Source organism: Vulpes vulpes, chromosome 1 (assembly GCF_048418805.1).
Source record: "Vulpes vulpes isolate BD-2025 chromosome 1, VulVul3, whole genome shotgun sequence".
Lineage (NCBI taxonomy): Eukaryota > Metazoa > Chordata > Mammalia > Carnivora > Canidae > Vulpes > Vulpes vulpes.
Genome location: NC_132780.1, coordinates 122,968,078 through 122,989,947, shown reverse-complemented (window position 1 = coordinate 122,989,947; position 21,870 = coordinate 122,968,078). Strand labels below are relative to the sequence as shown.

Below are 21,870 nucleotides of genomic sequence, written 5' to 3'. Positions count from 1 at the left end.
CCGAGTCTCCAGGATCGCGCCCTGGGCCAAAGGCAGGCGCCAAACCGCTGCGCCACCCAGGGATCCCCTAACTACAAAATTCTTAGGCCTAATTCATAAGGACTACAGTATCAGGACTACATTTTAATATTAGAACATGACTGATAAAAAGACTTAACTACTTACATTCGTAGCTTTAATTATCTTTACACAAATTCCTGATGCACTTTGTAAACAAAAAATTCCAAAGACCTAGGAATTGATTTTAATAGTGGAAATTTCCTTAAATACTGGGAAAATCTGAAGAAAAATTATTTCTGGACATTCTGTTTTTTTTTTTTATTTTTATTTTTAAAGTAAACTCTACCCTAATATGGGGCTTGAACTCAATGACCCAGGGATCCAGTGGCCTTGCTCTACTCACTAAGCCAGACAGGCGCCCCTATCACTAGGCGCCTTGACTGCCCCTTGTCCCCCTCATTCTTGTATTTCTAGTGGGTTATTAAAATACACTCCAGCACCAACACCCCCTCCTAGTCTTCATCTCACAAGTTTACCTTCTATAATTTCCCTTCTTTACTCTCCTGGCGCATTGAACAGGTATTTGGAAAATACAAATTTACTTAAAATCTTTGGAGCAAAGCCTACACTTTGTTCTCTATAGCGCTCCTAAATTTATTTTTTAAGGAGTTAATAAAAATGAAAATGGTCTCAACTGATGCAAAATTTGAGGGTTTCTAAGCTTCCCAGTAAAAATCATACAAAAGCTAATGGAAAGAAGCAGAGTTTAATCATAACTTTAAGATAAAAGTGCTCTCTTTTTAAAATGTTACAAAGGGAATGGTCCGTGGTGGCCTGGCCTTAATAGCTAAGAAGAATCCTAATTTAACGGATATAAATGGATGTTACAATCTACTTAAAAAGATGCTCTTCCTATTTCCAGCACCACGTTATCGTTATTCGGTTAATCTGCGCCAGCTAAGACTTCAGCTTTTGTCCAATTCCTGCCCAAATTCCAAACCAGAGTAGTGGGGTCTTAAGGTAATGAGGTTTTTAACTATATAGTCGATCATTACAGGTGGTAGAATTATGTCGTGCCTCATTTTTTAAAAAAATAATTTTTAAAGATTTTATTTATTCATGAGAGACGCACAGAGAGAGGCAGAGACACAGGCAGAGGGAGAAGCAGGCTCCATGCAGGGAGCCCGACGTGGGACTCGATCTTGGGATTCCAGGATCACGCCGAGGGCTGTAGGGGGGCGCTAAACCGCTGAGCCACCCGGGCTGCCCTGTCGTGCCTCCTTTAAAGGCCAGACTTTCAATGATCCCTAATAAATAATAGGGCAGAATTTCCTTCCAAATGCTCTTAACTGTTGTTGGCTGTCCGGAAACATCCAGAGATACGTGCCGCGGGGGCGCCTGGCTAGCGACGTGGTAGGTACACGCTACTCTTGGGTTGACGTCCAAAAAAAAAAAAAAAAAAGAAGCTATTTGCCAATTACAAGTAGGTAGGTACAAACTCATCAGGTTTGCATTTTTTTTTTTTTTTAAGTAAGCTCTAACGCCCAAGGTGGGGCGTGAACTGGAGGCCCGGGGATCAGGAGTCGCGCGCTCTGCGGGGCTGAGCCAGGCGGGCACCTCGGTAAAGACAGCAGCACCCGAAAACCATGTATCTTTGCGTCTCACTCACTCGGCCGCGGGACGTTCCCGGGGACTTGAGGTTCCCTAAAGCCGATGGCCGGTTAACCTTACAGCCGCCTTTATCGCTGCACCGACTTCTCGGTCGTCTTCGGGCTCAAGCACCCATGCGGGGCTCACCTGCTGTCTTAGAAAGTTCGAGAAGCCCGGAGGACGTGCCGGAACGCACGTTTGCCGCTCTCCCCGGCGCGGGCTTCTGGAGCCCCGCGACACCGTGTCCTCCCCAGGACGTTCAGGCAACGCTGTGAAACCAGCAGCTTTACGGTCGGGGCATAACCCGGCTCAGCGCCGCTCGCCTCCCTCAGCCTCAGGCCTAGGCCGCCGCGACCACCGACCTGCGGAACCAAAGGCGTCCCCGGAGCCCAGGCTTAGGCCGGCGCCGGCGGGGGGAGCGGGGTCCACGCTACCTACTCGCCGCAACGTAAAGGGAATCGGAAAATCCAGTCCTTTCTTGTGACACGGCTTCCAAAAAAAGAAATGAACGTTCCTCGAAATAGTCGCCGCTAGCCAGGGAGGCCGGGGACGAGGCCCGGACACCCGCATGCTCTCGCCGAAGGACGCCCTGCGCTTACGCGCGGCAGCCGCCAGCGGAGGTCACCGGAAGGAAACGCCGGCGCCTTCCTTTACGCAGGCGCAGGCGGGCCTCTCCCGTGGGGCCCCTCGGCGCGAAGTTGCGGTGCGCATGCGCTCTGCGGTGGGGCCTGCCGGGTTGGCCGTGAGGCGGCGACGCCGCGCAGCGCCGTGTATCCGCGGCTTGGAAGCGCCTGGGCCGCAATTCGTGATGCTTACGCAGGTTTGGTTTTGTTCTTTTTTTGTTTTTGTTTTTTACTTTCTGAAATCTTTTTTGTAAGGCGGGGATTCATTCGTGCTCGTCTGACTGGCGGGCTTGCTCAGCGTCCGCCTACGTGCGGGGGCGGGGACGGGGTGGGGGCGGGGCGGCGAACCCCCTTCCTGCGGCTCCCGCGCGCCCCTCAGCACCGCGCGCGGCTGTGGACGCCCGGAAGGCACCCCCAGCGCCACGCTTGCCGACGGCGCGTTGGACCCGCTTAATCCTGTTTCTCCAGTAGGAAGCGAGGAGGCAGGAAACGGGTCCGGGCCGTGCCGCTGAGTCGTTGTACGTGCTCAAGGCAGACCGGAAGTTGTAATCCTCAAAAGACCGATTATTTTTGAGTCTGATGTTTTTAATCTTCATTTTTGCCGGGCAGAGAGGCTGCCCGGTTCCGGGCTGGACGCTGACCCAACCCACTGACCCGGAGCTTCAGAACCCATGGCGACGGAGGCAGGAGAGGCCAAGGCGGAGTCGGGCCTTCTCTCCTCAGCCAGTCGGAGCAAGCAAATGCCTGAGAAACCAGACTATGCTCTTAAATTCACTCTGGTGGGACATACGGAGGCTGTGTCGTCAGTTAAGTTTAGTCCTAACGGAGAGTGGCTAGCAAGTTCTTCCGCTGACAAAGTAATTAGGATTTGGGGAGCCTATGATGGGAAGTATGAGAAGACACTCTCTGGTCACAGCCTGGAGATCTCAGATGTTGCCTGGTCGTCAGATTCCAGCCGTCTTGTTTCTGCCTCAGATGATAAAACGCTAAAGGTTTGGGATGTGAGATCTGGAAAATGTTTGAAAACCCTGAAGGGGCATAGCAATTATGTTTTTTGCTGTAATTTCAATCCACCATCCAATCTCATCGTTTCAGGATCTTTTGACGAGAATGTGAAGATATGGGAGGTGAAAACAGGAAAGTGCCTCAAGACTTTGTCTGCTCACTCTGACCCGGTGTCTGCTGTTCATTTTAATTGTAGCGGGTCCCTGATTGTGTCAGGTAGCTATGATGGTGTCTGTAGAATTTGGGATGCTGCATCAGGCCAGTGTTTAAAAACACTTGTTGATGATGATAACCCGCCCGTCTCTTTTGTAACATTTTCCCCAAATGGAAAGTATCTTCTAATTGCAACCCTGGACAATACTCTTAAACTGTGGGATTATAGCAGAGGCAGATGCCTGAAAACATACACTGGTCATAAGAATGAGAAATACTGCATTTTTGCAAATTTCTCAGTAACTGGTGGAAAATGGATTGTGTCTGGTTCAGAAGATAATCTGGTTTACATTTGGAACCTTCAGACTAAAGAGATCGTACAGAAACTACAAGGTCATACAGACGTCGTAATCTCAGCAGCTTGCCATCCTACAGAAAACATCATTGCAACAGCAGCATTAGGAAATGACAAAACAATTAAACTGTGGACGAGTAATTGCTAATCCCTTTAGAAATCAAGTAGTAGAGCCAAGTTGGAAAAAAAGTATTTAAGAAGATGGGTTTCTCTTAAGTTTGGCATGGTTTTGCATTTCTTTTTAACAGTCTTAAGACTTCAGACCTATTACCTAAATTTACAAAGCAAGGCAATTGGAAAAGCAAGTCTAAAACTTAGGGCTTCTCACCCTTAGTCTTCAGGTCTGGTAATAACTTATGTCTGTCCCTGAACAGATGGCCATTCTGTGTCTCTCAATATTTTTGAAAAATATTTGGAAGTAAGGTTCACAAAATAGGATGACTGATTAAATGAGGGGAGCCAGAGTTTGGAATCACTCCAGTTATTGGTTTGGAAGATGAGTAAGAGCATAAGCCTGGGATAGTGGTGGACTGGAGATGTATGGCAGCTGCCACTTACATGAAATGGTTCCATGGAACCGAGTCCATATAAACTGGGGAAACTAAGTCATGGTTAGGTTTGTTGTGAGAGTCTGAACATTTTAAGTTGTTTGTATGGTTTTTAAAAAAATGATTTTGAGAGAGAGTTCCAGTGAGAGAGTACAAGCAGGAGGAGGAGCGGAGAGAGAAGCAGGCTTCCCACTGAGCAGGGAGCCCAACGTGGGGCTTGATCCCAGGTGGGATCATGACCTGAGCCAAAGGCAGCCGATTAACCAAATGAGCCACCTGAGTGCTCCACATTTTAGGTTTTTTATCAAGATAAAAACTAAAAATAAACTGGAACATCATAAATGGCATTTTCCTGAGGGACTTCTCTACTACCCTGTCATATTGTGCCCTCATGATTATCAGGCAAGCTACATGTCTAAATGGTGAGACTATTCTCTTTCACTATGTGTCTGACGAGTAACTCCTACCCCTACTTTAAACTCGGTTCAGAAATCACCACTTTGTGGACCATTGCTGCCTACCTGACTCCAACCACACCACACAGCTAAGTTAAGTTTTTTTCTTTCTATAGCTTCTGTTATAAAGTTCAGAATATATTTTTTACCAATTTGTTTTATAATGATTTCACCGGCCATGTTTCCAGCATATTACAAGCTCTAGAAAGAAGTAGGTTTTTATTCATTTTTGTTTTCTCAGTATTTATATATATAAGGGACTATGGTAATGTTTGAAGGACATTGAATTATACTATCACCACTTCATTCCTTGCCTATTTTTCAATAAGTGTTTGGAATCATATCCCCATACTATAAAGTGTAAAACGGTTTCTGCCCACTTTACCTACAGCGACACAAACGTGGAAAAAATCTAGAAAGTAGCACAACAATAATTGAAAGTAACAGGGCAAAACTTAATTTTTTGGTATTCGTTAGTATAATAGTGCTCATTAAATCTGTTTTGCCTGACGAGTTCTGAGGAATATAAGGTATTAGAGTTATTAGTAAGGTATGACTGCCAAGAAGGTATTATGTGAGGGTACGGGAAGAATTGGGATTTTTTTGTTTGGGGCAAAAAGATTAAGGATAGATGAAGTTTTGCTTTCAGTTGAGGGTAGAAAAAGCCCCAGTCTCTTTTCCCATGGGTCACAAAGGCAACTAGGTCTTGGGGCCTGTTTTGTGCCAGGTGCCCGTCCAGAATAAGGGCTCCCATTTTTTCTCTTGTAATCCTCTAACTTGCTCTTCGAGGGAACTGTCACTGTGATGTAGGTGACAGATCAAGACTTAGGAGAATCTACTTTGCCCCTAGGTCACAACCCTTAGACGCTGAATGTCCAGTGGTGGGAAAGAGCCCTGCAGGTTGTGTCTGGAAGAAAGCAGTCATGTGGACGTGTTCTGGGTCAGGAACTCCCAGACCAGACTTAAATAGCCACAGCTGGACCAGTCTTTCTGGCTCTTTCTCACCGGCATCCTTAAAATAAGGTATGACGTTGCTTTTAGGTTACATATTTTGGGAACATAAGAGCCTCCCACCCCAAACTTCTTTTCTCTTCCATGGTGCTAGAATTCTGTGTATGACCTGACAAAACAACAGAAGTCAAAAGGTATATATGCAAATGATTGATTTTGAGTTTAGTACCATATAATGGGTAAACTTAGGTAGTTACTCTAAGTTACTGAATAGGAGAATGACACAAAATGAGAAATGATCATGTAAATTCTTGCTGTTCATTTTAACATGTGGGAGTTTTGGTTTAATGAAACTTTTTTACAATAAATGGCCAAGATAACACTTTAAAATACTTCTTTAGTAGTTAAAAATGGTAGTATTCTATGAAGAAAAACTACTTATTTTTTAAAGAAGTAGATTAAAATCAAAGAACTTGGTATCTAAAAAGCCAAGGTCAGATTACTCTATATCAACAAACATCATTAACATCATCAGATTATGAAATTCCATGTGGTGCGATACAGCTGCATATATTACTTCCTATCTGTAATAATCCTCTGAAGACAATTAGCAGGTTGGGATGGTTATGAGGACTTCTCAGCCATTAATACTCCTGAGACATGTGAGAATATAAGAAATTCTTAAAATAGAAACCAGCATCTATACTTAAATATGAGACAGGCTGGCATCCCAAAGTGTAAGTGAAATACATACCATGTGCCAATGCTTTTCTCTCAACATTTGTAAGAAAACGCATTTGATAGATTTTTGTAATTGAGAAATTCAGTGTAAAGGTAAAAGCAAAAGGACTAATTGGGAGTTCGAAGCCATAGAGTAGAAGGTGTGTGCTGGCCCCAAGTGCTGGGATTTCAGAATTCTCAGAAATTCATGGCCAGACTCTCATCACCCTACTGGGACCTTTTCCAAGACTGCTGTGTGATAAGCCTCAGTCTGCCAGCATGCCCCAAGACGGCAGAGTATGATCCAGCTGCTTTGCCCGGCTCCGGCATTTGGGGTGGTTAGCTCCCCAGGATGTACCTGGGCGGCATACTCAGCTGGCCTTCCTTATCTCTCTAGAAATGAGTACACAAGAGAGAGAAATACAGAACTAGAAGCCATTTTGGCTTCTGCAGAGGAAGTCACTTTGGTAATGGGAAGTAAAGTAAGATACGGTATCTGACTCTCTAAAGAAGAGTTAATACTAAAGTTTAAATCAGTTGCCCCATTCTTCATTTTCTCCAAGAGCTGAAAGGCTGCATTTAACTTGGATCAAAGCCACAAAAACATAAGAGAAGTCATTTCTTTTTTTTTCTTTTTGACATTTCTTAAAGGAAATTTATTTGTACCATTATAGCAGAAATAGGGAAATTATGTCTGTGCAAACCACACTTTGGATTCATGAAATGAATCCGCATACCATATTCTTTTAATACAGGCTAATGCTGCAACATTATTCCTGCAATTTCGAAATCCAGCCAGCATGGATATCACTGCTACTCTGTCTTGGCCTTCACAGCTGCTTCCTCTCTCAGGCGAGCTTTTTTTTCTAAGTTCAGGCTTGTTAAGGACTCGTTTCTTTTGGCAGCCTAAAGTAAAACAAATTTGAGTAAGTGATTATTTATGCAGGTTTGGGGAGGCTGTCATTATGCCGCACCAATGTCAACAGATTAACTAGGGCACTGCAGGCCCAGAATGATCTACCGTGGACACCCTGAGCACAGAAGCCCCTGCTGTGCCTTCTGCTTCCTCTGATGCTTCACAGTCCTGTAGCCCATCCAGTCAAGCATGAGAGAAATGCCACACCCTCTGCCTTCTCTTTCTTTCTGGCCAGTTTCTTTAAATCTGCTTTCTTCCCTTATCATTTATTCATTTATCTTTTCTCTTTTTTCCTCTCTTTAGTATTGAATGCCCTTTTATTTCCATTTCTATCCTTTTTTTCCTTCCACTTTTCTTTATTGCTACCATTTCTCCTTCCCCAACTTATTTTATACTTTCATACCCTTCTAACTCCTTACTCCTCTTTTTTTTTTTTTTAATTTTTATTTATTTATGATAGTCACACAGAGAGAGAGAGAGAGGCAGAGACATAGGCAGAGGGAGAAGCAGGCTCCATGCACCGGGAGCCCGACGTGGGATTCGATCCCGGGTCTCCAGGATCGCGCCCTGGGCCAAAGGCAGGCGCTAAACCTCTGCGCCACCCAGGGATCCCTCCTTACTCCTCTTTTACCAAAAATATTGAGCTTTGGCGATCCCAGACTTCACCAAATACTGTGACTAATGACTGAGCAGTATCTATCCTGCTATCCATCCCTTGACCGCAAGTAGCAGTGGGGGAGAGGCAACCATCCTCCTCCCATGTTTCCCTCCATGTGACCTGTTACACGGCTATGAAGCTTACATAAGCAGACCAGTTTCAAAAGTTTTATGCCAGATAAATGAAACTAGCACCCTATATATAAGGTGGGATTTTCTTATACCTATGTAATTTCATGTGTAAAGAATTAAGTATGGGAAGGGAGAGAATGGGAATGGTAAGTTGATAGGATAAAGCATACAAGGTAATTTCTCTTCTAAAAAGCATTCCAGTAGCATTTACCAACTTGTAAGAAATGGACAGTTCCATGTAAAACAAATAAGATAGTTTTCTGGCATATAAGGGAGAGAAACTTTTAGAATATATGGTGTATACCCTTAGATGAGGCTAGAAGAAATCCCAGGAAGTGACTTACTTCTCGAGTACTTAGACTCAGTATAATCAAGTATACATAAGTAATGCAGACTTCTTGGAATTCTAGAAACCCCTATGTCCTGTCCACATGCTTCTGTAGGTTTCAGTCTGAGAACTATGCATGAGAAGTCAAAGAGGAAGCCAGAAGAAAATCTGAAGTGGGGTAGACAGAAATGTCAGAAGAACTTCACCCAGTCCTGCACACTTGTCCTTCATGCTCCCGTAAGGTTAGTCTAAATGGTCAGTATTTTCCATTCCAAAAGTCTAAAGAGAGCCAGAAGTTCATTTCCTTTTATTCTGTACTCACTGGGAATAAGGGAAGTCAGTTACTGCTGGGTTGATAGAAAAACCCTTTTAATATCTCATTATAGATATAAGACATCTCTTTGCATGTGGAAGCTGTGATATATAGAATTAGACATGGTATTAAAATAAGGGTTTGATCAGTGCTGCTGCATATTTTTTTAAAAAACCCTATATTTTAATCACAAGATAGTATTATAGGAGTCTGAGAACTTGCAAACTTGGCTCTAAATTTTTATCCTGCCACTTATGTGCCTTTGGGAAAATGATTCAGTATCCCTAAGCTGCAGGTTCCTCTTATAAAGTATAGATAATAAGAGAACCTACTGCTTAGGTTCTAGGATATTGTGGTGATTGAATGAGTTTAATAAATGCCTGCTATATAATGAGCACTTGATAAGTGGGAGCAATTTTACTATCACCTCAATTAGGTCTAGGTTCAATCTGTGGCTCTGCCACAGGGAACTGTGGAACTGTGTCATCTTGGGCAAGTGAGCAGAGCTTTCGAAGTTATGTTTCCTCATCTATCAGTGAGGTTCTAATAATCGTACCTATTTTGCCATACTGTTGTGAGGTTCAAATGAAAGAAGAGCCAAGTGCTTAGAAGACAGTATTCAATGAATGATAGCTATTAATAATGATCTGGGTTAAAACAGATTTTTGGAGTTAAATGCCTATGTACTTATTTAGGGTCTTTTGTCCTTAAACACATGGCCCAGTGTGGCCGACCTTCAAGGAAAGAACAGTGACTAGAATGCTCACTAGGGTTAGTGTGGATAAATATGCCCATGTCCTAGAAGTGCTATACAGACATACAGGTGTCATCATTAAATACAGTGATATTTTTCTGGTTTCATATTATGACATCTGTGATAACTAAACCCCCCCTTTTTTTTAACTTTATACAAAACTAATTTAGTCCTTTACCTTGCCAAAATTAAGAACTTGCAATTTATGCCCAGGCATAATATCCCAGGTTTGTCTCTACTGTTTCTCATTTTGTTTCTTACCATTTCTCATGTAGAAAGTAGCCTCCTAAAGAATAAATTCAAGGGTCAACCCCTGATTTCTTTTATATCCTTTGTAGAAAACAGAGACAGAGGAAGTCCACTCTTACCTTCTTGCCCTCAATAACCATCCAGATGCATCCTGCCACTGTCAGGACAATCATTGCATAGCTAACCTTCACCCGGATCTTGTTCTTTGCAGCATCAAGCATCTCAAACCTAATAGCACAAGGAAAGCATGAGAGAAAGTTAACTCCTTTATGAAGTTGCCAGTAGGAAATAAAACTGTGTCCCACAAATCAGAAGTGAAATGGTACCTATAAATAAAAAAAAGGATGCAGGGCCTGGAGATCTTGGAGGATTTTGGAGAAGATGAAACATTTTCACAATTCACTATAAACTTTTACATAAAATCCAATAAGATAACACAAACTTAAAAATAAGAAAAAAGAGAAGAAAGCATGAAGACAGAAAGTGAATCCAAGGGATGCCTAGGTGGCTTAGCAGTTGAGCATTTGCCTTCAGGTCCTGGGATTGAGTCCCACATCGGACTCCCTGCATGGAGTGTGCTTCTCCCTCTGCCTGTCTCTGCCTCTCTCTCATGAAAAAATAAATAGAATCTTAAAAAATAAAAATAAGAAAGTTAATCCAAGAAAAAAACTGGGGGGAAAGGCATGGTATATTAATCTATGCTTGTGATGGTGGCCCCCAATTTTGGCTTTCAAGTTTCACATTAGCGGCCAATGCTAAAAGTAAAACCAAGAGCTGTTTCTCCCTGGGGTTCTTAAGAAGATCTTATACAATACAGTGATTGTCTAACAATATCCTGGCAACAGGTGCTACAATGAGCTTCGGTGAGTTTTATACATTTCAACACAAATCACAATTCAGAAAATGTAAGAGAAAGTTAAACAATATGCTATTTACACCCAAGTTTTTCCTCTCTGCCTTGAACCAGGAATAGACTTAATAATCTAAATCTAAGGCTTAGATTCCAGAGAATATCTGGAACAGCACAAAAATCTTTTAAGCAATGCTCCCCTAATGTTTACCTTTTAACTAGTGTTTTGCTAAAATTGTGTGACAGTGAACCTGACACTGTGCTCTTTGGCATGTACCTCTCTGAACCTGTCCACTGAATACAGATCCATGTACCTTAACAGAAAATTGAGGGTTGAATCCAAACATTGTGTGAAAGCTAAGAGGCCTACCAAGGAAGAGTCTAAAGAGAAGGCCACTCCTCCTTGATTCTGTTATATAGGCAGTGAGGTGTGGTTCTGAGTTTAGTAGATCCTCAGGGCAGAGCACGAAGAGTCCAAATGGACCCTGGAAAGAGCACTGGCCTACTCAGTAGGGGTGTAAATAGGAAGTGATTATCTCTAGGTGATGGGATGAAAGTGCTAACTTCTTTCCTTTCTTTTTTTCCCCAAATTTTTAACACATTACTTTTGAAATCATAAGGGAAAAAGTACATTTTTTGCCATCTAGGAGGCACAGGGTCCAGGCTTTGCAGGTCGTAGGAGAACCCTGAAAGCATATACATTGTGATGGGAGAACTGGAACCCAGTGAGGCAGCAATGTGAACAGAGTTCTCCAGGCACTGAAGCTGGCCCTGCAGGGGGGTGGGAAGACCCAGGGACAACTGCTAAGGACCATGAATTGCTCTACTGAGAGCATCTGAGAGGCCACCAACCACAAACTACCCATGCTGACAACATGTTATATGAATTGGCATGTCCAACTTAAGTTCTGTGATACTCATGAAAATAATATATTTTACTTTTCATTAGAAGTATTTTACATTTTGGGATGCCTGGGTGGCTCATTCAGTTAAGCGTCCAACTCTTGATTTTGGCTCGGGTCATGATCTCAGGGTCATGAGATCCATCTCCACATCGAGCTCCATGCTGAACATGGAGCCTGCTTAGGATTCTCTCTCCTTCTGCAGCTTCCCACCCTCGCTCTTGTGCCAGTGTGCTCCCTAAAAAATTTAAAACTTTTTAAAAAGAAGTAGTATACATTGAGTATTTTACATTAAAAAAGTAAAATGCATTTAAATAAGATCATGAGGCTGCCCTCCATTCTACAGAAAGCAATCAGAATGGGCAAGTTCAGCAGTACCTGTTCAGAACTACCAGCATAAGGATGAACACTTGCCTAGGCCCAGAGCAGAACATTCTAGGGTGACTCAGTAAGTGCTACTTTGGGCTTGAGGGGGATCTTGGAATGACCTGCAAGGCAGACTGAGGAAGGTGTTTCATGGCAAAGACTATACAGCATCTATTAGGCCATGAGCCTACAGCAGCTTGTTTTCTGCTAGAATATTCAGGAAGAAATTAAGACATAGCCAAGAAATTAATATCATTGATATTTCCACCTTGCTCTTATTTCCCAGGAAAGTACACTGTCACTTTAGTTAAGAAGGACCAGGGCTTTCCTGCTCAAATAATTTTAGTGAAAATAATATGCTATTTGACAGGCAGAAGTAGAATGGCCCTGTTAAAGTCGTTGTAAACAAAAAGCAGATAACACTTCTTTCTGGGAAAAGATACCCTGAATGAACTTTTAAAATCATGCCTCAAAACCAGAAGCCAGAAGGTCCAAGAATAGTTTCTTACCAGAAAGGAATGTCTAGAAGCTTTGTCCCAAGTCCTTGTCTCTGAAGAGGATGATGCCCCACAGGAGAGATGGCACCTACTTCTCAGAATCTCCTTGGCCAAGATGCAAAGCAATCGGGGTCTTTAACATTGGGCTAGAGCAGTGGTTCTCAATCAGGGGTGTTTTATTTTTAATTTTTTGTCATCCTAGGGGACATTTGGCAATGTCTGGAGATCTTTTTCACTGTTAAAACTCAATGTTACTGGCATCTGGTGGATGAAAAGGCCAAGCAAGGGTGCTGCTCAACATCCTATCATGTACACAATGGCTCCCAACAACAAAGAATTATCTGGCCCAAAATGTTGATAGCCTGGGGTTGGGAAATCTATACTCATCCATAGACTCTAAAATAAAGTCCCAAGATCCCAACCAGGGCTGGATTTAAGGAAGCTGGTGATAGGGATAGGAAGCATGCTTTCTGGAATCCCGAAAAGAGGATATGTTGCTCATAAATACTTTTATGCCTATTGTTAAATACTTAAGTGGATTTTATAGAATATAACTATTAACTGTCAATGGTATGTGATAGACCCAGATTAGAAATAAGCTAAGAACAGTGACCATCATTGCTTAGTCACATTTCTGTAGCTAGGAGAGGAAATCAATCAGTTAACTTCAGAGTACCTGACAGGCACAACATAAGGTATCTATGATAAGACACAAGATTGTCCAACTGTTTTTACTGCAAGTACCCACCAAAGAGGAAACATTTAGTGAAGTGAAAACTACTCTAAAATTTGGTTGAAAGGTTTTAAATAGACTCAGAGGAACTGCTTTGCTTTTGAAATATATCAGCGAGAAAGAAAAGCTGCTTGTAACCCCTACATTCAACACTCACGAGATAGTCTCTGGGATTTCATCTTCCTTTTTGAAGCGACCTGACCACAACAGGATCTTCTTCTCCCAATGTGTAGGTTTGTGTAATGGCACTCTGTGGCTGTAAGTGTCTATGCGAAAAACAAGACAAGTTATCTTATTTGAAGTTATGACTAAAATTTAGCAATTAAAAATACTATTTTTAACTATTCACGAAACAGAAACATTGAGAAACCTCAAGCTAACTAGAGCTTTATTTGAATGATTTCTTAGGATGCCTCATTTCTCAAATGAGGTTCCAAAAGTCTTTGAGGACTGAGGTAAAATAAAAGCCTAATTTCCTAGGCATTGAAAGTTCAAAGAACTCCCTAAACAAAAATATAGAGGTAAAGATGAATTAACAAGGGAACAAAGAGAAGCTTACTTGACTTCACTAGAAGAAAAAGGTTATATGGTAAAATAAGGTTACAAAAGATCCTGAATGCCAGGTTAAGCTTTTGAAACCTGATTTGGGAACCACTGTATATTTTGAAGCAAGGAAGAAGGTAATGTTTTTGAAGATTAATCTGCATAATAGATGGGAGAGAGAAGGGAAAGATAGGCTAGAGTGGGCAGCAAGTCCAAATGGGAGGTTGTAATCTAAGAATGAGGTGACATGGTCTGAACTGGAGCTGTAACGGTAAGAACGGAGACAAAAAAAGTCCATCTCAAGATGACTGAAAGAATCTGGAGGGTGATTAAGGACAGCAGAGAGGCAGATGAACAAAAAGGTACACGATCACAGACTGGGAGAGAGTGTCTTTCAAAAAAGTCACTGAAGGAGCAGAAAAAGTTAGGGAATCACAGACCGTCAGGGTTGGAAGGGACCCTGGAGATAACCGCATCCAACTTCTATGTACTGCCTACATCTCTTGCAGAAGGACCACCTCCTTGGCTCTGCCTACATGACACGCTCATTCCTACCCTCACACCTTTGCTTGTGCTGCTCTTTCCACTTAATCAGAAGGCAGCAGCAAAAGGAACTACAAAGTCCCTCAGGAAAAAAAAAAATCCATGAAGAACTGAAGGCAAGAAGAGGATCAGAAATATAGAAATACATTGCTGTAGTTTTATCTTTTAACCCTTCTAGCATAGCTCTATAGTTGTTTTTCTATTTTTGTTTTTAAGTACATTGGGGATCCCTGGGTGGCTCAGCGGTTTCGCGCTTGCCTTTGGCCCAGGGTGCGATCCTGGAGTCCCGGGATCGAGTCCCACATCGGGCTCCCTGCATGGAGCCTGCTTCTCTCTCTGCCTGTGTCTCTGCCTCTCTCTCTCTGTCTATCATAAATAAATAAAAATAAATCTTTAAAAAAAAAAAAGTACATTAAAGACAATCTGGAAAGCATAGATGGAAAAAAGGTAAAAAGATATCTCCAATTCTCTTGTCATAGCAGAATCACTGTATTCTTATTTTGGTAGTGTTTCTGAAGTCTTATCCCTATAAGTATGGGGATTTATATGTGTATATATATATATGTGTATCATGCTGTGTTTATAAAGGATATAAAATTTTATATCCTGCTTTGTTCACTGACATTAGGACAAACATTTCCCATGCCAGTACATGGTATTTACAAGCACCATTTCAAACAGCTGCACAATCTCATCAAGGAGATCTAACATATATACTTAATCATTCCCAGATTATCTGACATTTAGATTAGTTCTCATTTTCCTATTATATATAAAAAATGAGAATATCTTTACGCTCAAAGCTTTTTCCACATATAGGGATTATTCCCAAGGATCAATCCCCAGAAATGCAATATCAGGTTGAAGGGTACAAACATTTTTAAGCTCTTGATAAATATTCTTTGAGAATAGTTTTTTTCTATTTACCAAGACCTGCCTGACCCTAGTATATTCCTATTAAGAATTAACAAGCAAATAGCTCAGGGGACCCTACAGTTTATATATTATGCTCCTTGTTTCCACATGGACAGTGAGCAGGATTTAAGTTAGTAAAAAGACTAATAATGATGGCTGAAATTAATGCCCAAGCCAAGGCTAGCACTATTTATACTGTACCCAAAATATCATTTCCTGATTTGGTTCCTCTTTGGGGTTCCTTAAAAGACCATTTCTAGATCACTATTACTTTGGTGCACCTATTCTCCAACAAAAAACTCAACATAATCCTGGAAGCAAGAGTTAAAAGTGACAGATGAGGAAAATGAAGAAAGCATTGCTTTATGTGAGTCAATATAAGTATAATTTAGGAGGGATGAACTACAAGATAGGATAGGATGTCAGAGCCCCTGGGACAACCTTTTAGGTTTTTTTGATTCCATGTAGTTTCACTCTTTGGAGCTGCTTAGTTTATAACAAGAAAAATGAAGAAAAACTTACAGGATGGAGCTTTTGGACTTTCTTGTGGTTTGGCACAATATCCATTTATTCTCTTCAAAGCAGAGTTTCTGGTAAGTCTTAGGGATGAAGAAGCACCTCTTTCATATAACCTAAAATAACTTCCTATAAAAGACAGAAAAACGTTTCAGAGAAAGAAAATCTAATGTCTCAAAATGAAAAATGCCTACAGAGTATTATTTCATCTATAAAAATTAACTCATTTTAAAAGTGAAAATGCTACTCTCTATGTAGGATACACATATTTAAAATATACTTGATGCTGTTAATTTCAGCTGTTTTATAAAAGTACTTCTTACATGTATCTTGTCAATACAATGGTTCTGGTGGAACTATTACATATTATAGCACCCAGCAGTTTAGGTAAAGATTAGAATCTCCCACAAGTGATAAACCAAGATGTCAAATTGCCAATACTACTCTGGTAAACTTTGGGTAGGGTGCAGTGGCCAGCAAGGGGCTCTAGAAAGCCTTTTTCCACCCAAGGCAAAATTTTCCAACTGGAAATCAACTTTAGGTATAGTCATGAATTTTGTGAAATTTTTAAACTATATATTTTAAAAATATATAAAACTGTATTATATATATAATTTTAAAAATTTAAATTCTAAGCACACAAAGGCGTCAGAATTATAAATCTCCATGTACTCACCACCCACTGTCAACAATTAACACATGGCCAATAAATACGGTTTCATCTGAACACCCACACTCTCTACTTCCTACTGAATTATGTTATTTATTTTTAAAGATTTAATTTATTTTCGAGAGAGACAGAGTGAGCAAGTTGGGGGAGGGGTTAGAGGGAGAGGAAGAGAGAGAATCCTTAAGCAGACTGCACTGGGCACACAGCAGCAGACTGCACTGAGCACACAGCCCAACATAGGACTTGATCTCATGACCCTAAAGATCATGACCTAAGCCACAATCAAGAGCTAGACACTCAACTGACTGAACCACCCTGGTGACCCCCAACTGAATTATTTTAAAGCAAATCCCAAACATCCTATTAATTATAATTAGTTCATCTATAAATACTTCAGTATGCATCTCAAAACAGCAACTTTTCAAAATCATTATCTGGAATACCATTAGCTTAACTAAAAAACATTATATCCTTGATATAGCATATGATGATCAAATAATGTATTTCCCCAGTGGGCTCCTAATTTTTTTAAATAGTTGGTTTATTCTAAATAGGTGCACACTGAATATGGTTGATGCATCCTGTATAGGTTTCCCCTTCCTTTCTTTCTTGTCATTTTTTGAAAAAAACAGGTCATTAGTTCTATAGAATTTCCCTCATTTAGGATTTTGCTGACTGTATCCCCATGTTAACATACTCTTCTAAATTCTTTTTCTTGTAAACAGATTATTGAGGCTTCAGCAGATTTAGATTTTTTAGCAAGAATAGGCCATAGGTGATACTGTGTATTCTCTACTGTATCACACCAAGAGGCATACATCAATTTTATCTTTTTGGTTTTTTTTTTGTTTTTGTTTTTTTTAATTTTTTTTTATTTATTTATGATAGTCACAGAGAGAGAGAGAGAGGCAGAGACACAGGCAGAGGGAGAAGCAGGCTTCATGCACCGGGAGCCCGACGTGGGATTCGATCCCGGGTCTCCAGGATCGCGCCCTGGGTCAAAGGCAGGCGCCAAACCGCTGCGCCACCCAGGGATCCCAATTTTATCTTTTTGTGATATTAAGATTAATCAGTAGATGCTATTATTTTGACTCAACCCTTATAAAATTGTCCACCAACCTTTCCTTTGATGTTTTAAGCATTGTTGTTACCTAGATCTGCTGTTTCAATATGAATTGTAAAATCGAAGTAATCTACAGTAACTATTTGATTATCCTAAGGTAAAATCCACAAGAAATGTGGAATAAATACTTGATTCTTTCCATTCACCAGTTTTCAAATTCATGAATTGTTTTCCTTGCAGCCTCCACAAGTGATATTTTGTTTAAAAATAACATAAAGAAAAAAAAATAACATAAGGGGGGTTCCTGCTTGGCTCAGTTGGTTGAGGGTTGACTCTTGGTTTTGGTCCAGGCCATGATCTCATGGGTTGTGGGACTGAGCCCTATGTCCGGTTCTATGCTCAACAGTGTCTGCTTGAAGGGTCTCTCCTTCTGCCCCTACCCCCACTTGTGTGCGTGTGCTCGCGTACTCTGTCTCTAGGATAAGTGGAGAACTCTTTTTAAAAAATAATTAAAAATAACATAAGGGACTCTTGCAATTTATTTAACACATGTACTCCAGCCCATTTCAGTCACTTTTTTTTAATGCTCAGATACTCCCATTTTTAGTCACTAGGGACCCTTTTATGTTGGCTCCTGAGTACTTTCAGCATGTGCTCAGTGATCACTGGCTGCTTCCTTACTTTCTGACATGATGGTCCAGATTCATTCTGAATGCTTCCTGCCCCTGCTTTGGAATCAGACATTCCTTTAGGGTGCTCTGGTTCCTTTAAAGAGGAAGTATTTTTAGAGATGCCTTAGGGGAGGCTCATTGTTACTGAGATTGTCATTGTTTCCATGCCTTCTCAGTGAACAAAACTAGGAAATGGATTCATTCCTAAAACAAATGTATGCTAAAGAACTTAGTTTCAGGGGGTGCCTAGTTGGTTAAGTGCCCAGACTCTTGGTTTCACCTCAGGTAGGTGACCTCAAGGTCCTGAGATCCAGCCCCTCATCGGGCTCTGAACTCGGCACAATCTGCTTGAGATTCTCTTGTCTTCTCCCTCTGCCCCTCTCGCTCATGCTCTAAAATGACAATAAATGTTTTTTAAAAAAACTTAATTTCAGTTAGCCATTTTCACCTTCAGCCTTAGCATGAAAATTTTACACCAGTCATAATCAGAATTCAAAGCAGAGACAGCCAGAAATAGTTTTGATGAGGGTGAGATTAAAGGAGGGTGATCCTGAGTATGGGAGTCATGGTACAAGAGGGACCAAGGCTGGTATCGGATTCAGAATTAGAAAATCCCTAGCTACCTAGAACACAGTAAAAGATGAGTGCTATTAAGCACAAGGGAACAGAAAAGAAAGCTGGAAAGGCACCACCAGTGATAAATCTGATTAATGCCCTGGCACTGAGTGATGCTGGGGTGACCAAAAAAGGAATGCCTAAGACTTGTCTTTAATGCAGCAAGAATGTGCTCTCACAGCTATGTGGATAAAAGCTCACAGGAAAGCTCAAGTCGTTTTAAAAATCTATTTGTGGGGCAGCCCCGGTGGCGCAGCGGTTTAGCGCCGCCTGCAGCCTGGGGCGTGATCCTGGAGACCCTGGATCGAGTCCCACGTCAGGCTCCCTGCATGGAGCCTGCTTCTCCCTCTGCCTGTGTCTCTGCCTCTCTCTCTGTCTCTATGAATAAATAAATAAAAATATTTTTAAAAAATAAATAAAAAAAAGTAAAAATCTGTTAGTAGACAAATAGTCTGTACCGTTGCAGTCCCTAACTCCCAACTTGGATATCTTTATAGCTTCAGAGTTGGAGCAATAAGGGGAGGCAAAAGAGGGGATAGGAGTAAAATATGGTTAGAGGTGGACTTCACAAAGCTGGTGAGAAACAGGGTTTATTCACTTTTTCTCTCTCACTGTTAAAAAAATTTTTAATGTAACAAAAGATATTACTATAGATTTTATATGGGCCTATGTTTATATTTGTGTAAAGATTTTTAAGATGACACTTATTGACACATAACCCTATATTACAAAATTCACCCTTTAAAAAAAGATTTATTTATTTACTTGAGGGGAGGGAAGGGACAAAGGGAGAGGCGGAGAGAGAATCTCTGGCAGATTCCCCATGACCCTAATACCATGACCTGAGCCAAACCAAGAGTAGGACACTTAACCAACTGAGCCCCCAGGTGCCCCAAATTCAACCTTTTAAAAATCCAACAGTGATTTTTAGCTTATTCACAGAGTTGTGTACTGATCACTACCATCTAATTCCAGAAGGTTTTCATCATCCCAGAAAGAAACCCCATATACATTTAAGTCACTTCCTCTTTCTTCCTCCAACCCTAGTAAATCACTAATCTACTTTCTGTCCCTATGGATTTGCATATTCTGAAAATATAGACATTTCTGGATGTTTTGTATAAACAGAATCATGTAATATGTGGTCTTTTAAGACTGGCTTCTTTCAGCATGTTTTCAAGGTTCATCCATGTTGTAGTACTTATTAGTACCTTTTTTTTTTTTTACTGACAAATCTTATTCCATTGCATGGATATCCTAGATTTTGTTCATAGCTAATAGACATGTAAGTGGTTTCTACTTTTTGGATATTAAGAATAATGCGGATATGGAAAATTATGTACAAGTTTTTGAGTAAACATTTATTTTCACTTCTTTGGGGCATATACTAAGGTGAGACTCCTGGGTCGTATGGTAACTCTGTGTTTAATCGTTTGAAGAACTGCAAGCCTGTTTTCCAAGTGGCCACAACATTTTACATTTCAACCAGCAACATACGAGGGTTCCAATTTCTCCACATCCTGGTCCACATTTCCTTTTTTTGATAGAAGCCATCCTAGCATGTGTGAAGCAATATATCCCACTATGGTTTTGATTTGGATTTTTCTACAGAGGAGTAATGACGATGAGAATCTTTTCACCTGCTTATTGGCTAATTGTGTATCTTCTTGGAGAAATATTTATTCAGCTCCCCTCCTTACTCCTTAACTGGGTTGTCTTTTTATTATTGAGTTGTGAGAATTCTTTATCCGTCCGTCGTCCCCCCCCCTTTTTTGGTAACTAACAAAGACTTTTTATTCAATAGCCTTCTGTTCTTTATAATTTTCGGATACAAGTTCCACATCTATGATTTGCAAATATTTTCCTCCATTTCATGGGTTGTCTTTTCACTATCTTTTTTAAAAAAGATTTTATTTATTTATTTATGAGAGACACAGAGAGAGGCTGAGAGAGAGGTAGAGACATAGAGGGAGAAGCAGGCTCCATGCAAGGAGCCTGATGTGGGACTCAATCCCACGGGGATCACATCCTGAGCCGAAGGCAGATGCTCAACCACCAAGCCACCCAGGTGTCCTGTCTTTTCACTATCTTGATTAAGTCCTTTAAATACAGAAGTTTCAAATTTTGATTAAGTCCAACAATCTATTTTTTCCTTTTGTTTCCTGAACTTTTGGTGTCATATACAAGGTCATAAAACTTATTTCTATGTTATCTTCTAAAAATGTTATTGTTTAGCTTTAACATTTAGGTCTGACCCATTTTGAGTTAATATTGGTATATGGTGTGTGAAAAGGCTCCAACTCCATTCTTTTGCAGGTGGATATCCAGTTTTCCCAGCATCATTGGTTGAAAAACTCTTCTTCCCCCTGTTGAATTGTTTTGGCACAATATAGAAAATCAATTGACCATAAATGTGAGGGTTTATTTCTGGACTCTCAATTCTATTCCATTATCTATAGTCCCTTGTCTTCCATGTATGTTGTGTTAGCTTAGTGATTAGCTAATCACTGGGCAGAGACCTCCTTCAGTGCCTTCCACCAAGAAGTTTGCCAGCTTTTGCCAAAGGGCTTTGCAAGCCTGTTGCAGTATGCTCAGGGGTGGGTGGGGAGAAGCTGTTCTCACTGAATTCGCTGAGTCAGGTGGAAAAAAAGGCAAGCCCTGTGAGTGGGAGTTTCCAGAGAAGTGCCAAACAAGCAAATTGTAGCAGGTCTTGGGGGCTGGGGATCCATTCTTAGGGAGCTCCAAATCCATTCTGCCTTCCTCAGTGCCTGCTAGAAACTGCTGGTTTTCGTAGTTACTGTGATTGAGAGGCTATTCATTTTCAAGGCTACTGTGAAGCTGACAGGAGACAGAAAACTGTTAAAGCTATTATAAAGTTTGCTGTTCTCACTATGTTTAAGTCATTTTTCTTGGATAAATGCTACTCAGATTGTCACAAGCCTCTGGTTATTTTCTAGTTCTGAAAAACTTGATTTTAAGAATTTTTGGCAGTGTTTACATCGCTTTTATATAGGAGTGGGTTTTCAGAGGTCCTCTTACATACCAGAAATTGGGACCTCTGTTTATGTAAAGATTGTGGTTATTTGCTGTCTGATTTCTTTCATAAGGGGCCACATTTATTTCATTTTCTAAATCTGTAATGCCATAAGGCCTTGCCCAGGTCTGGGAAACCACCCC

At 41.0% G+C, this 21,870-nt stretch overlaps 2 protein-coding genes across 2 annotated transcripts in view; one reads left to right on the top strand and one right to left on the bottom strand.

Annotated features, from left to right (window-relative positions):
• Positions 1-2,944: 2,944 nt before the first annotated feature.
• Positions 2,945-6,130, top strand: WDR5B (WD repeat domain 5B). Its single transcript, XM_025990170.2, has one exon. The coding sequence runs from the start codon at positions 2,945-2,947 to the stop codon at positions 3,932-3,934; it is 990 nt and encodes a 329-aa protein (XP_025845955.1). The 3' UTR covers positions 3,935-6,130.
• FAM162A (family with sequence similarity 162 member A) overlaps positions 6,058-21,870 on the bottom strand; it is a 27,861-nt gene continuing 12,048 nt past the window's right edge. Inside the window, exons 2-5 of the mRNA XM_025990171.2 lie at positions 15,681-15,803; positions 13,315-13,423; positions 9,929-10,037; positions 6,058-7,366 (exon numbers count right to left, since the gene is read on the bottom strand). Of these exons, the coding sequence (XP_025845956.1) occupies positions 7,274-7,366; positions 9,929-10,037; positions 13,315-13,423; positions 15,681-15,803 (434 nt within the window). The 3' untranslated portion in view covers positions 6,058-7,273. The remainder of the gene's footprint in view (positions 7,367-9,928; positions 10,038-13,314; positions 13,424-15,680; positions 15,804-21,870) is intronic.

Excerpts from the sequence above, each read along its gene's own strand:
- WDR5B (XM_025990170.2), top strand. The coding sequence starts at position 2,945 with ATGGCGACGGAGGCAGGAGAGGCCAAGGCGGAGTCGGGCCTTCTCTCC.